Source organism: Branchiostoma belcheri, unplaced genomic scaffold (assembly GCF_001625305.1).
Source record: "Branchiostoma belcheri isolate BF01 breed outbred unplaced genomic scaffold, Haploidv18h27 scaffold23, whole genome shotgun sequence".
NCBI classification, from domain to species: Eukaryota; Metazoa; Chordata; class Leptocardii; order Amphioxiformes; family Branchiostomatidae; genus Branchiostoma; species Branchiostoma belcheri.
The window spans coordinates 3136666-3151108 of NW_017803824.1; the positions used below are offsets into that span (position 1 = coordinate 3136666).

At 42.1% G+C, this 14443-nt stretch overlaps 3 protein-coding genes across 3 annotated transcripts; 1 reads left to right on the top strand and 2 right to left on the bottom strand.

Moving 5' to 3' along the window:
• The first annotated feature begins 385 nt into the window (after nt 1-385).
• LOC109470656 lies at nt 386-4257 on the top strand. Its single transcript, XM_019769685.1, has 8 exons — nt 386-509; nt 808-1213; nt 1502-1624; nt 1888-2080; nt 2364-2535; nt 2874-2947; nt 3464-3602; nt 4062-4257. The coding sequence occupies exons 1-8, from the start codon at nt 396-398 to the stop codon at nt 4248-4250; spliced, it is 1410 nt and encodes a 469-aa protein (XP_019625244.1). The 5' UTR covers nt 386-395; the 3' UTR covers nt 4251-4257.
• Nucleotides 4258-5099: 842 nt separating this feature from the next.
• LOC109470576 (carbohydrate sulfotransferase 14-like) lies at nt 5100-10883 on the bottom strand. The gene is made up of 3 exons (XM_019769541.1): nt 10689-10883; nt 6895-7080; nt 5100-6633 (listed from the first exon to the last, which is right to left on the bottom strand). The coding sequence occupies exons 1-3, from the start codon at nt 10881-10883 to the stop codon at nt 5995-5997; spliced, it is 1020 nt and encodes a 339-aa protein (XP_019625100.1). The 3' UTR covers nt 5100-5994.
• A 990-nt stretch (nt 10884-11873) lies between these two features.
• Nucleotides 11874-14394, bottom strand: LOC109470631 (transmembrane protein 56-B-like). The gene is made up of 6 exons (XM_019769656.1): nt 13726-14394; nt 13457-13543; nt 13165-13223; nt 12857-12948; nt 12554-12627; nt 11874-12178 (listed from the first exon to the last, which is right to left on the bottom strand). Exons 1-6 carry the CDS (start codon nt 13872-13874, stop codon nt 11887-11889), a joined length of 753 nt encoding a protein of 250 aa, XP_019625215.1. The 5' UTR covers nt 13875-14394; the 3' UTR covers nt 11874-11886.
• Nucleotides 14395-14443: the final 49 nt, after the last annotated feature.

Genomic DNA, 14443 nt, shown 5'->3' on the forward strand with positions numbered 1-14443 from the left:
TGTAGTACATTGGAGTAAAAGTTTCCGTTCAATTTTCTACAACTAGTATAAAAATCCTTTTGGAGAGCAAGATAGATCAAAGATGTAATGGAATGTTCCATCCCATGACGTTTCGGGTTACCACAGGTCACTTGACTTGGTTGTGTGATGTTGCATGGTTGGGGGAGGAGGACACACTATTAAAAGTTGGTAATTTGAGAAATAATCATATATTTTCCACGCTGAAAAGTCAGCATGTTAACCATTCTTAACAATGTAAAGTTGTTGTCTGGTTGTCCTGTCAATTCTTTCATATTTGTTCCTTTTTTAAAAACTGATAAACTTTTTCTACATGTGATCATAATTTGTGATAGATGTATTATTATTGCACAATTCCCATGTAAACAGCAGAAGACATGTATGACAGTACCACAGACACATATGAGGGCATCCCTGGTCTACCCAGTGAGATGCAGGGAGAGATTTTGTACCGACTCTGCGATGGGGTGGCATTGGCAAAGGCTCGACAGGTAAGGGTACCGAATTATGGATTCTAAGTGACTACATAAAAATCAGAATTGCTGGGGTTATGGCTATAGAAAGTATTAGTCATTGGTTAGCCATATATAACTTCATCATTGGTTAAATGAGTGACGGGAGAGAACTCAGAGAAGGCAGTTGAGCCTGTAATGTCCACAATTTTGCCAAATGCACCTGATAACCCAAACTCTTCTCAGTAAGTGTGCTGGGTTCTTTAACCTTCAGGATTTCAGGATACAAATGCTGCCAATGATTAATGAAGTCTTCACAAACTAATTCTAACTGCAGGTTTGCCACCTCTGGAAGCAACTTGTTGACCAGCCAGGTGACAAACAGGTGTGGTACACTGTCTGCCGACACACCATCCCCACCACAGTCCTCCAACAGATGACTCAGTTTAGCAGGGAGTACTTCCTCCAGACGTCTTCTAACAAAGTTGCAAGGTGCTTTGAGTGCTCCCATGGAAGAGGGCAAGAACTTGAGGAAAAGAAGTCTTTGTTGTCCGGAGATAGACAGAAGACTGTAGACTGCCAGTGTGTCAGACAGGTGCAGCCGTGTGTGTCAGACCCTGTGGTGTACTGGAGGGGGGTGTATATGGAGTGGTACAGGAGCAGGTTTGCAGGGAAGTGGCCAGTGGTGAAGACCGACTACCATCAAACGTTTGGACCACTCATCAACTCCATAGCCATCTCAGGTGAGAATCATTACCAACAATTTATCCAACATACCTTGTGACGAAAAATTAGCCTGGGTGCCATCTTCCACATCCACCACTATAGTGGTGGCCAGCAACATAAGGCAGGCAGAGACTACGGTGGAACCCAGGCTAACAAAAAATGTCATAAACCTTGTGAAGCAATGACATTTACTTTTTATTAAAGAAATCACATGCTTCGTGCTCCATGCCAATTTCTAGGAAGAGGCTGTAGAGACTTTCTCGTCAACAGGGATAATTTTCACTGACACATTGCCATCCCTGCAGGAGACTACATCCTGACAGGCATGGGGAACGGGTCCATCCTGCAGTGGGAGGCTATCACAGGTAGACTGCTGGGGAAGTGTCATGCCAACATCGGAGGGGCTGTCATGGGCCTACACTGGAGAGGTGCGGTCACTTCTGGTCATTGCTGTCATCATACTAGTAGGCATTCCCAGACCTTAATTCTTGGTCATAATACTGGAATTTGAGGTCGAATTTGATATGAGACTGTACCATCCCAATTTGTGCAGCTAAATAGTTTTTGGCGACTGACACAGAGAGAGAGAATACTGGAATTTGTAGTGTGATTTTCTTTCTTCTGACACTTGCGTTCTCTTATATGTACAATGTTTACAATTTTTTTTCAACTTTGTTGTATCTATATGTAGGTGGATACAGCTCCAAGTACAGCACCATCAGCCAGAGCCAGAGTCTCCATGACTATGTTGTTACGGGAGGGAAGGATGGGCTGGTGTACATCCTGCCCCTCCCCCTGACCTGGGCACTGCCTGCTCCTGAACACCCTGCACACTGCATGCACACACACATGCCACTGGTCGGATCAGCTGTCAACTGTATCAGGTACTAGCGCAGTGTGGCTAGACCATTTACTAGTATTTTCATTTGCTACACTATGATCTTTATCAAGAAGAAAACTTCAAATCAATTACAAATGTAATTTGAAAACAGAAAGGAAGGAAATGTTACCTGCTTCTGGACCAAAAGTTTAGAGTTGAAACCCCAGCTGTTATCACCCACCTGAGTTACATGTTACTAGAAAGGTTTGCAGTCCTTAATAGGGTCAGCATTTTGGATACATTTCTATTTCTTCATTTTGTCAAATGTTTCCATGCTGTTTACCCAGTGTGTGGCAGGACAGAGTGATAGTAGCAGGAGCTGCAGGAGACCTGTGTGTGCTGACCTTCCAGAGAAACAGTGCAGGGGTAGTCAGTCCACACTTCTGCCCCAACCTCCACTACAGGCTGGATGGGGGACACTTTAAAAGTGTCAAGTCTGTGGTACAGACACAAGACAAGGTGAGATACATTTTGTTGAGTAGTGGTTATGATATCTTTAAAGAGTACAATGCTTAACTTTATTCCAACACAAGGGTACACAAAGCAAGGATCAAATTTTCAACAACCACTGCCGCGTTCATCAGGACAAGGAATGACCAATCACTTCCGAACGTTAACCTGTGATGACGGAGACAGTGGTTGTTGAAAATTTGATCCTTGTGTACACTTGAGATGGAATAAAGTTCAGCATCATACATTGTACTATTACTACCAACACAGATGAACTTCAATGATAACCTTAAAAGAGTATTTTGACCTCAGTGATCTCACTACCGCTGGATTGCACTTTTCTGCAGGCTTTGTCCTACTCGGATAGTAAGCTGCTGCTGTGGTGCCTGTTGAGGAGGCAGTGTCTGAGGGAGATGAGGAGGGATGAGTGGGTGGTGGGGTTGGTACCACACGGCAATGCTGCACTGCTTCTGTCTTCAGGTAAGTATCGCTATTGATGAGCTTGTATAACCAGATAACACACCAGCTTTGTGTTAGAGCTATGGTCTTCCCGCCATAGCTCTTATGCGCATGCACGGTGGTCCCTCTGGGGATCACTCTGGAGAGAGAGTCTTGATGTGAATACACTGTGAGAATGGACAGAGACTGTGTTGGGTTTTGTGTGTCTATTTCCTGGATAGAGGAAGGAGTTAACACTTTGCAGGCATACAGCTGCTGATTATGTTACATCAAATAGTTAAAGAGAGAGGTTACACTTTACAATCAGCTAATAAATTGGCTACTAGTGTAAACTTTAAGCATTGAACAAATAAGTTTAAGGAAAAAGGAATTTTCAAATTCTTCATCAATATTATTGAAACTTGCTGTGAAAGTTTCTCATTTGACAAATTCTTTTCTGGGATGTGTTTTTGATACACTTTGAATTTCATGTCCTTGCAGGTGTTGGCCCAGTTACTGAGATGAATCTTGATACCTGGTCTGAGGTGGATGTGTTGGAGAGAGAGGAACAGGTGACACCATGGAGCTGCATTGCTGCACATGGAGACCTCATAGCTGTGGGGACTAACTCAGGACAGGTGAGCAAGCTTATGGCCTGGGTACCATCCTGGTTAGTTTACATCTGCTCCCACAGTCTAGTTGATAGTGACTGTGGGAGCAAATGTAAACTAACCAGGATGTTACCCAGGCTACAAGCTTGTGGGCATTGTAGTCTATACTTGTGTTAGGTCAGGTCACAACTTGGAGCTGAATCTATGGACTGTGGTGCCCTGATCAGGACAGGTGGCCTCAACTCTATTGCAGCTCCCTCTATCAGATTTTGTAGATATTACAGCCATAAATTGGGAAGGTGCAATGTTTGGGGGATTAAGTACATAATATTATGTGTTAATGGATGTTGAGTCTATACTGTACCTTTTGGAAGAAGTATGATGATGTTACTTTATGTATCCATTCCTAACTGCAACAATACCACTTTTCTGTCTTTTTCATAAATTGTTTGATCACATGCAATCGACTTGTTTCTTGTCCCACAGGTAACTCTGTACCACACTGTGACCAAGTCCAGAACTGTACTGAGGGTTTCTGATGCACCAATCACTGCGCTGGACATCGGGGATGATGGGGAGGGGCCGGTGGTTGCCATAGTAACTAATTCATCACCCGCTGTCTGGGTCTACCATTGGTTCCCTCCGGATGATGATGAGGAGGAGGAAGATACATAAAGGGCCAAGGGCCAGTCTGGACTGAGAAGTTGTCATGAAAAATGTAGTCCAAGAAATGGAGATGGTATAGGACAAGTCAGCCATAGATTCTTTTACTAGAATCAAACACTTGCCTTTAAAATGGTGAAAGTGTATGTTGTTGCACAATATAATACAGAAATGAGGTAGGAGGATAAAGAAACACTGATAAGCAAGGAAAAAAAGCTTAAGAGGCGATAAGAAGTAAAATTCTTTACACACCACTACAGTACATATTTCTAACCTGTTAACATTTCGACAGCCAACTGCCTTCAAACACAAGGCAAGGAATGTGTGGTTGTGTAAGAAGAATTTCTACTCACCTATGACCTACTAGACTGATGACTTGCTGTTTATGGAGGACAATGAGACGCTAACCTTTGATTGAAGGTCGACTCATGCCTGAAGGGCTGTCACTCAGAAATGTTCATGAGTTACAGCATGTGTCTGAGAAAGTGCAACTTGCTGGCGGGCTTGGAAATGTGACAAGAGGTATCTTCTGTTTATACTGAAGGCACGGGGCATCGTACAACTCGTCGAAAAGTTTCAACAAAAGTTAAGCGTTGAAAACAAAGATGCAATAGAGACAATAGATACTTGATCTGTTCTGATCTAGGTCAAGTGGTAGTGGGAGTGGGACACATTGGCTTTGTCATTACATCTGTTATCAAGGGATCAATGTTTCTACCACATTACACACGGCCTCAGGCTGTGGGTGGGACAGTCTGCAGTTGCTAGACTGAGATGATCTGATTAGGTAGGCTGTACGTGGCAAACATATAAAGACGTTTGAAGATCACCATACAGACATTTCCACATTTATTTAGTCAGTTTCGTATTTCAATCTTATAGTACCTTTCTTGCTCTTTATAAACACAAACGTATCTCTCAGTCTTTGTCTTGACATTGAGCTACATATTTTGAAATGTATCTTGGAATAGAGAAAAGATCTAGACAAAGGTTTACAAATTAAAGGGCAAAACAACAGATATTATATATGATCAGATTTTTTAAACATCTGTAATCATTTGGCACAGCACAGCACAGCAATAGGAGCAACCTATAAACAAAACATGGCATAATGATTGCAAACCAACTCTCGACAAAAAAATAACAAAACTATAATGGCACATTTTTTAAACTTATGTAAAAAAAACTAAAAGCAAGTCTTTCTGCAAAAGTTCTGCTACCACTCTTTACTTAACAATAATAATAACATTATTGCACTTGGTATGTACATGGCCCCAAGATTGCCAAGGAATGAAGTTTGTATAAAACTTACAGAAAATGGAAATGTTCACAGTACAAAACCGGCAAAGGGAAGTATTAACTGCCAAAATATAGATATAACTTTGTATACCTAACAAAATATGCCAGGAAATGACACTCAGTTTCCCCTATATCAAAAGGACAGTGGTATTTTTCAATGAGCCCTGTTTGGTCAGTGTGGAAGAAATTAAGGGATGCCAACCTACATTTTTGGAAGTCCCAGCCAGTAATTATGTTCTTCTGGGGCATAGTAAACATAGTGTAGGCACAGCAACAACAATGGAGGTGCTACCAACTTAGTCTGGTTCAGGCACATTGTCTTATTAAGTTGCAGATGTAGAAACTTGTTTTTTGACTCTTAAACCATGTCCAAGCAGTACTTGTATGTACATAAAATTCTGCCAATTAACACTTTGTACAAAGGGCCTTTGTACGAAGGATGTGGAATCAATATCTCCTATCGTGCATCTGGTATAGGCCTGTCATACCCAAACATGGTGTAGTCTAGGCTATATTTTTTTACCAGTTTGCGAATGTAACTTTCAGCATCAGGCAAGACATCCAGGTGTTCCTTAAGAACCTCTCCTGTAGTCCTTTTGTTATAAATCTGTTCCTGTCTCCTAGGAAATGACACCTTCTTGTCCACGCCAAGTACCTTTAAGACGTGTTCGGTGTCTTCCTCCAAGTTTTCATACATGCCAATAAAATCATAGTTCACAGCACAAGGTTGGCACAGCTCTGTATAAGACTGCCAGTGCTCGTTTAAGTCGTACCCTTTGGCCTGAATCACGAAGCGAACAAACTCCTCGAAAGTCACGTCTGCTCCTAAGATGTTCCACACCCCGTTTCGGTACATCTTCTGTATCCTGGTCCCGTAACGTCTCCCGAAGTACTCCTCTGGATGCTCCACGAACTTGTCCCTGTACGCGGAGACCAGTCTCTCTAAGGGGTCTCGCACGAACATGAACTTGTAGTAATTCTGGAGTCTGTGCTGGATCCCCGCATGGTCGTAGTCCTTCAGGTAGGTCCAGTTTTTACGGTGGATTTCGTAGATGTCGATTTCTTCATCTGTAGAAGCAAGACTGCCCTCTAAGGCCTGAAACAATACATCATGGTGAAGTTACATGTATGATGCTTACAAATGTGCGGAAACATACACAGGCAGACAGACCAAAAACAGTTCCTCTATTTTTCATGGAGGTAATAACCAAGGAAAATGGTTGGGAAATACATGTACATACTACAACATTGAAATTTATAAACAGATACATCTTGGGTCTTGTCGTCTTCCAGATACATATCTCATAGATAATTGGTAAAGAATTGATCATGATGCTAAAAAAATAGATGATCTCACCTTTATAACTCTTTTCCAGTTGGTGCAGGCTACCTTTGGGACGTAGCAGTAGAGAAACTTGTACTTGTCGCTGACAATGATGTGATGGTAAACAGTATGGGTCACATCCAGCTCTGTCAGGTTATGCTGGCATTTACACCACTGGCACACACCCGCAACGTGACTGGTTCTGGAGCTGGGGTGGACCTGGGGACGAAAAAGTGAAAGATGAATTATGACATACACTAAAGCTCTCTTTCTCTCTCTCTGTCAGTCTCATATGACTGAGGCTACAGCAGGATAATTTGCTACTAGTATATAATAGGCTTTATAGAGATAATACAATGGCACCTTGATCAAAAGAGACTGAGAGTCTGTAAAGAAGTACCAGTGGGCTATAGGTAGTATAGTAACATGCTCGTTTATGTAGTATAACACACCAGTGTATCACACATGCAGCATAATACACACATACAGTTCTGTATGTAAGACTTAGTACAGGTTGTGTAAGGAACTGAATGGATTGAGCTCAGTACTGCACACATAACAGGGTGAACCTCTTCTCTTTTAGAAGTGTGATGGGACTTTTAATGTGATCAACGTGTGGCCTTTACACCAACGAGGGAGCACAACTGGCTAGGAACCACCATTACTTTACATTTTGTAGTAAAGAAGTCAGAAGGTGCCCTGTAGATACTGCAGCGTGTTGGAAACAGCCTGTTTTACATTAACCTACATGTGCCCAACCTTTAGAGGTAAAGTGGAAAGGGGAGGAGCACTAGACAGTCAAGAGATATACAAAATGCTTGGAAAGTATGATTAAGATTTAAACTGAAGCAAAGCATGTCCAGAAAATAGAAAATATCAAGTAGAATCATGTATCAGAAATTAAAAAATCAATACCCTAGTGCAACTGTTTAACTTTAACATTAGGAATTGGTGTAAATGCTCCTTATTTGGCCATATTTTGCTGGAAGGGTGAGGTGCTAATTGACTTAATGTCTTGTCTGGATGTCATTGAACTTGAAAAATTCCCTTCTGGGTATTCAGACAATTTGGAGGGAGGGAGGCGTCTAAGTGAGACAAACTGATCTTGAGATGTCAATGGACATGACAAATTCCTGCTGTTGTATTTGGACAAGTTGAAATTTTGCCAGACCTATGTGATTTGTCGGTTCTCAAACTGGAAAAGATCTGGAAGACCAAGATGTAAACAAAGTCTGAGGAGAAAGTCAGATCGATATCCATGCTTTCCTTTCCCCCAGGCCTCTGACAGTTATGACATTATGTTGTATTATTATTATTACTTTGTGTTTGGGGCTTGCCCTCCAGGAGCATTGAAAACCGCCCTCTAGGGCAATATGTTGTCCCCGGTAAAATAAACAATAAACAAACAAACCTCTATTCTATGTAAACCAAAACTCGTCTCGTAAAGCCTAGGAACCTGAGCAGTGAGGGCTGATAAAGTGTGATTTGTCAGGATACTAGTATACATTTGACCTCTTGCTAAATTTTTGCTTTAAGATATCCAGAAACCAAGGAGACAAATTGATGTGGCCCTACGTAGGGCAGGAGGAATTTTGCAACCCTTCAGGTCTACTGGAAGTCGCGCAGAGGGTCAGGGCTACAGACAGATGAGACAGGCCGAGTAGTGAAGTCAAACTGTGATGTGTACATACTTAGTACACTGGGTTCTTAGCTATGCAACCAATGGGACTTTATCTGCCGACATTTCAGTAACCTTTCAGCTACCTTCCTCAGAACATAATAAACTCTTAGCTACTCATGATTAGTTGTATGAACTCTAAGTTAGGGCTCAATTAACTCTAAGTTAGGGCTCAATTACACCCTCCTTGATTTCTCTTAAAAAGTTCTTGTTTAAGGAATGAGATTCAATCACACTTATGCTGAAAGGTTACCAAAAATGTCGGCAGAAAAAATCCCTTCGGTTGACTGTAGTTGAGAACCCAGTACATCTACTTAGTATACTAGTATTTAATCATATACCACTAGTAGGTAACAAGATGAACAAAGCTATTTACAGATGTATACAGTTTGTGCACAAGTTATTTCAGAAGAATATAATTACAGTAGACATGTAGGGGGTTTTATTTGTCATCAGTCAATACCATACAAGTATGACAAAAATACTAGTACTACAAGAAGGATGTTGAACAAAAACTAGATCACACCCTCAATCTAGTGACAGTGACAAAAATCTTTTCACACTTATCTGTAACATCTTTTGTAGATTTTCAGTACCTGGTAATTGAATCCCTCATTGTGGGTCTTTTGTGGCAGACACCTCTTGTAATTTACACCCTGATATTAAGTACTTTATCAACACAACTAAATACCTGACAGGTATGACACACATTTTAACCCAATCTGGGGAGACATGATTTTTGCCCAAAAGGCCACGATGTGACCTGTATATTCTCTGGATTTTGGACAAGGTTGAGAACAATGTATTCTCCTACTTACCAGACAGAAATGTCACAACCTCTGCCAAACCTGAGACATCTCATTGTTACCAGATCTTTTGATATTCAAACTCAGACATTTTGAGTCTGAAAGCTAATTACGTGAGAAGAAATAAGATATTATAGCCTTTTGCTGCTTTAGCATTCAGTGAATCACTGCAATGATTACCACGTTTTAAGCTCCTTGGTATAGCAAGTAGAAAATTATTTTGGAATTAGCGAAAGCAGCAATATCAAAGTGTCATTTGTGAAGCCTTCTGTAGAAATGGCCAGACATTTGGTATTACGCTATTATCAAGGACGTCCCGGCAATAGGAACAGGTGCAAAACAGGGGCATATTTTATAAGAGAAAAAAAAAAGCTTTCAAGAATTTTCTGTGAATGTGTGCAGTCTACCAAAGTATGTGGTACATGTATGTTTACAAAGAGATTGCATGAGTAACTGCTACTGTATGCTTCAATGAAGCCTGCAAATAGGATAGGATGATGGTGTGACACAGATTTAACAGTAAGCAAGGACACGCGTCCCTTGCCCCCAGGTTATCCCCTAATTCATTGGACACTACCTCTTCACAGAAGACTGACGAATGTGATATCTAGACTAGAGTTAGTTAGAGTAAACATCTATTGAACCATAACTTCATTATGTCTTGCAACTGGGTTTTGATTAGTCCAAACTTGATTCAAGAGCAATTTGTATTGAATAATTGATAATATACTTTTAATAGTAAATAATGCATAACTGCAAGTAGGTCATCCAACTGTTATCATCCTTCAAGTAAAAGGCTTTCATGTCAAGGCTCCCCATACCTTAACGTAGACCAGGTGTGGTGAGATAAATACTGTCTGTAGACATCTGACAAAGGTTTTCTCGCCTTTCACATGGCAGCAAGGTATGCAAAACACACAGGGGGTATTCAGTGCTTTTTATGATGTTTGGCACAAAGAAAGCATTCTAATGGGTCGGAGGTTTAGTGGTTGATATACTGGTAGTTGTCAGGTAGTTACCAGGTATGAACAGGCAGTGGGTGTGAACAAAGGTGTTACTGTAACCTGAGCCCAGGTATTGGGAACAAATCATGCAAATTATTTGCCAACATACATGTACCGTTACGTCTCTTTGAAATGGCAACTGACTCTCGGGATCTACAAAGCGTATAGACCAAGAGAACGTACAAATAAAAAAGGGGGAGACAGAGACAGAGAAATTGCAGTGTAAAACTCAAAACTGACATTTTACGTAACGTTTCAGCTGAGCTGTCAACGTCATTCCACAACAAAAACAACCCGACTCGTGTTACACTTATGCTAACTCAATTTCCTCTTTCATACCTGTAACAGTGCTGACTTCTTGTCCCCGACTTTCGCCGCTATCCTTGTGTCTGTGGTGCCGTTATCTCTTCCAAGGAACCTCCCCAGTAAAATGTCGTCTGTCGGCGGCCGGCCCGGCCCGACCCCCGATAACACCCGCGTGCCGAGCGACTTCCTGCCGAGCGCGCCGCCCGTCGACGTCCCCGATAGGAACATATTCCTCCAAAACAACAGCGTCCCCAGACATGACAGCACCATGAGAGTCAGAAACAACCACAACGCTCTCTTTAGCATGCTGGACATGCTGAAAACTGCTGAAAATCTCAGCTCAGAGACACACGACTACATCCCGACTCTTCTTCGATCTTCTGAACCGTTCGGCCTCCGGTAACCTTTGACCCGCAATGACCCAAGGTCAAGCTGTACGTGAGCTGCCTGATGAAACAACGACTGTCAAAAGATTCTAGTCGAAGTGTGTCAGCCGTGAAACTTTCCAAACAACGTGCTCGCGATTTTTCTGTCGACAGAGCACGCAATCCATTTTTAAACAGCAAATCGACGCAAATTTTACGGCCTATGCGTTTCTTAGAAAAACACCTAGAGGTATGAAATCATTGCACGGTATTTGCACCCCTGTAAGAAACGTTTTGTAGGAGTCCTGATCAGTCCCAGACGACAGCTGGGCGAGGGCCGGTCTTTCTTGTTGTTGTTTGACATCATCTGCCGAATTTTCAACCTTTGACGCCCTGTCGAACATGTTACATGTCACCCCAAGGGTTCACGACTCGCTTCCTACGATTGTTTGCAGGGCCAACAGAGTACGTGCGCAATTCCGCACACTTGGCTAAGTAACGTCTTGACTCCAAAACTCTTTTGGGGGGCAGGAACGACCTGTCACTGGCAGCTATCCAACCTACTTCAGATGGGGTCCTGCTTGTTTTTGCACGCGTTAGAATCGTTTTGGGCTTTTAGACAAGTACGCAATTGACATTATTTCACATTATACAAAAATTTATTTACACACACACAAGTCATTGACAAGACTAATGACTCCCCGGGATGACGATCCAGTAATAACAATTTAAAATACATGTACAATGTATATTAAAATTACCATCAGGTTGCGGAGGTTGGGTAACCCTCCAGCTACTGTACGTATTAAAGTTAACGTTACCCGTCTGCGTATGTAACGTTATGTATGTTAACGTTATTTTAGACTCTACAGCATCTGCTTGGTTTCCTTTCCCCAGAAATAGTCTATGGCTCCTTTGCATATCAAACCGAACCAGTAGTAGTTCATGATGTTAAACAAAAGTGAACCGAAGATGTAACATAAGGAAACGTGAAGCGGCAGCCGACTGAAGGTGTCTTGAAAAATCATGATCTTGGCCAAGTTGACGGTCGCGATGCCGGTGACAAGTATGCGGGAGATGAAACACGTCACTATCAAGGTGACTCCGTTCCATGTGTAATACTGTGAACCTTTGTACCCCAACTCTTCTAGGATGACCCTTGTATGGGGAAAAAAGGATTAGAATCACATGAGAACAGTGTCTGGTAAAAAAAATTGCGTCGAAGTTTGAATAATAGTTAGTATTGTATTGCTAGTCTACGCATTACATCATAATCCATTTTTATACATCAAAAACAAACGGAGAGAAAAAAGAAAATCAAACTCCCAGAGATGAGATGGCCCTGTCAAAAATGTTCTAATGGTTATACCAACTACACCTATTACGTTACGGTATCACATTTATAATTTTGAATCATGAGTACTATTTCTGAAAAAAACAAACTAATTCTAAACTACAAGTACTTAGGTTAAAAGTACTACAGTTTAAAAGTAAAAGTGCTACACTATTACATAGTTACTAAACTGTTCATACCTGAAAAACGCACTGGGGTTACTGAGCTGCATCATGTAGCAGACGTTGGCGTAGTAGGGCATGGCGGGATAGCTCTGGGAGATGACATGAAAAGATGAGTTGACAAAAACTCGTTAAAAACTGAGAAGGCGAAGATCGAGATCCACTAGAAAAACCGCAAAACTCGCAGGAAAAGCTGAGCAGTGGACCCTACGTCTATTTGGAGATTAGATTGTGATGGATGAATGTCAGAAAAAAACAAACTCGGCTGCCAAAAAACGACACGGTCTTCCATACCAAGATCTGATTGGAAACTACACTTACCGCTGCGATGTAGGACGAGTATAGTGACATCACGTGGTGTGAGACGAACTCTATATTGCTGACGTGCGGGTACATCGCTGTTTGAATCAAGTCTGTCGGAAAAAGGGCAACAGGATTATTCAAGATGCTAGCATTAAAGATATAGCAATGAGACCTTCCCATAGGCATCTACCAGATTGACTATGGTCCAAGTTGAATTTGGACATTGGTTTTTTCATATTTTGAGGTTTGAAAATATTCATTTTTTTAATGAATGTACAGGTATGTTGACTTGCGTCATAAGATATGTTTACGCTAAAAAGTCTTACCTGAGATTAAGTAGCCAAAATAAACCGCAGACTCGAACCTCACGAGTGGTGCATCGAGCCTAGATAAATGAGGGGGATGAATTCCACGTGATTTACGTAATTCGTATCATATAATTTATATAAAATTGATATTGACAATAAGCTAACAGGACAAAAATCTACTTGCTCGTATTTTGTATTGCCATGACACAAAGCTATCCTGCGCCATCTATGATACGTTTATTAGAGATCTTATTAGGCTCCAGGCCGTGGGAGAATGGGGCTCCCGTGAGAGCATATGATGTTGCCTTACCATACGCCCCCTGGCGGAATCTCGGTGCAAGTGTAGGCGTACCAGGCAAGCGCTGCGACGAACGTTCCATGAACTACAGTCTTGAAACTGCAGAATACGAAGACACAGGATGAGGCAAAAAAGACACAAAACACTAACGTTACGTGTACATCTCCATCATGGTTATCTGTGCGTCTGTTAGAAGTCCAAAGAAACCACCTGTTACGAAAATTTTATCGTCCTTGCCGGTTAGTCCGTTATCTTTGGGGAGGGGGGCAGGGGTAACGTACTGGTTGTCCACTAGCCGTTGCCTGTCCTCGGGGAGACTTCTGTAGATCGAGGACAGCCAGGTGAAGAGAACGGGACTGAAGGTGAAGATAGACATCCAGCTGATACACGAAGACACTGCGGTGAAGACAAGAAACGTCTCAAAACCCATGTTGTCTGAGGAGTGTCCTCACCGGCCAGGGGTCAGCAGAGGGTAGTATCCGGTTTCTAGGAGGCGGTAAATCCTTCATAGCAGGCCGCAAGGCGGGCTTTTCGATTGCATGTTTACCTTCGCCAAGATCTGATGGTTATGTCTTCGGTTCCGTTTGTACACGTGGGTGGCTGTGTTTGTATGTGTAATGGTCTGTAATCTCCACGCCGATTCGGTGGCATGGGGATTCATGTTAGGCGCCTAACTGTTATATCCAACGTTCTTGTGTGGGTAGGCGTCGGCAAAACGAAGGTCAAGTTCGATTCTGGTCCTCCTGGCGGCTTTCTATTGTAAAGCAGAACTTTCCGTTTTGATATATTATGTTCTGAACATGCCGTGGTCATGATTATATGAGTAGACACACTCTTTGGCTCGGCGAAGCCCGACCCTTAGCGACTTATCTGTGAATAATTTATTTCCCTATAACTTCCTTGGCAAATCCCACCACTGCCACCAGTGTAGTGAGAAGCGCGATAAGGACAAACTCCCATGTACCCACCACAAGAGACCTTTTTATGTATTAATGATAT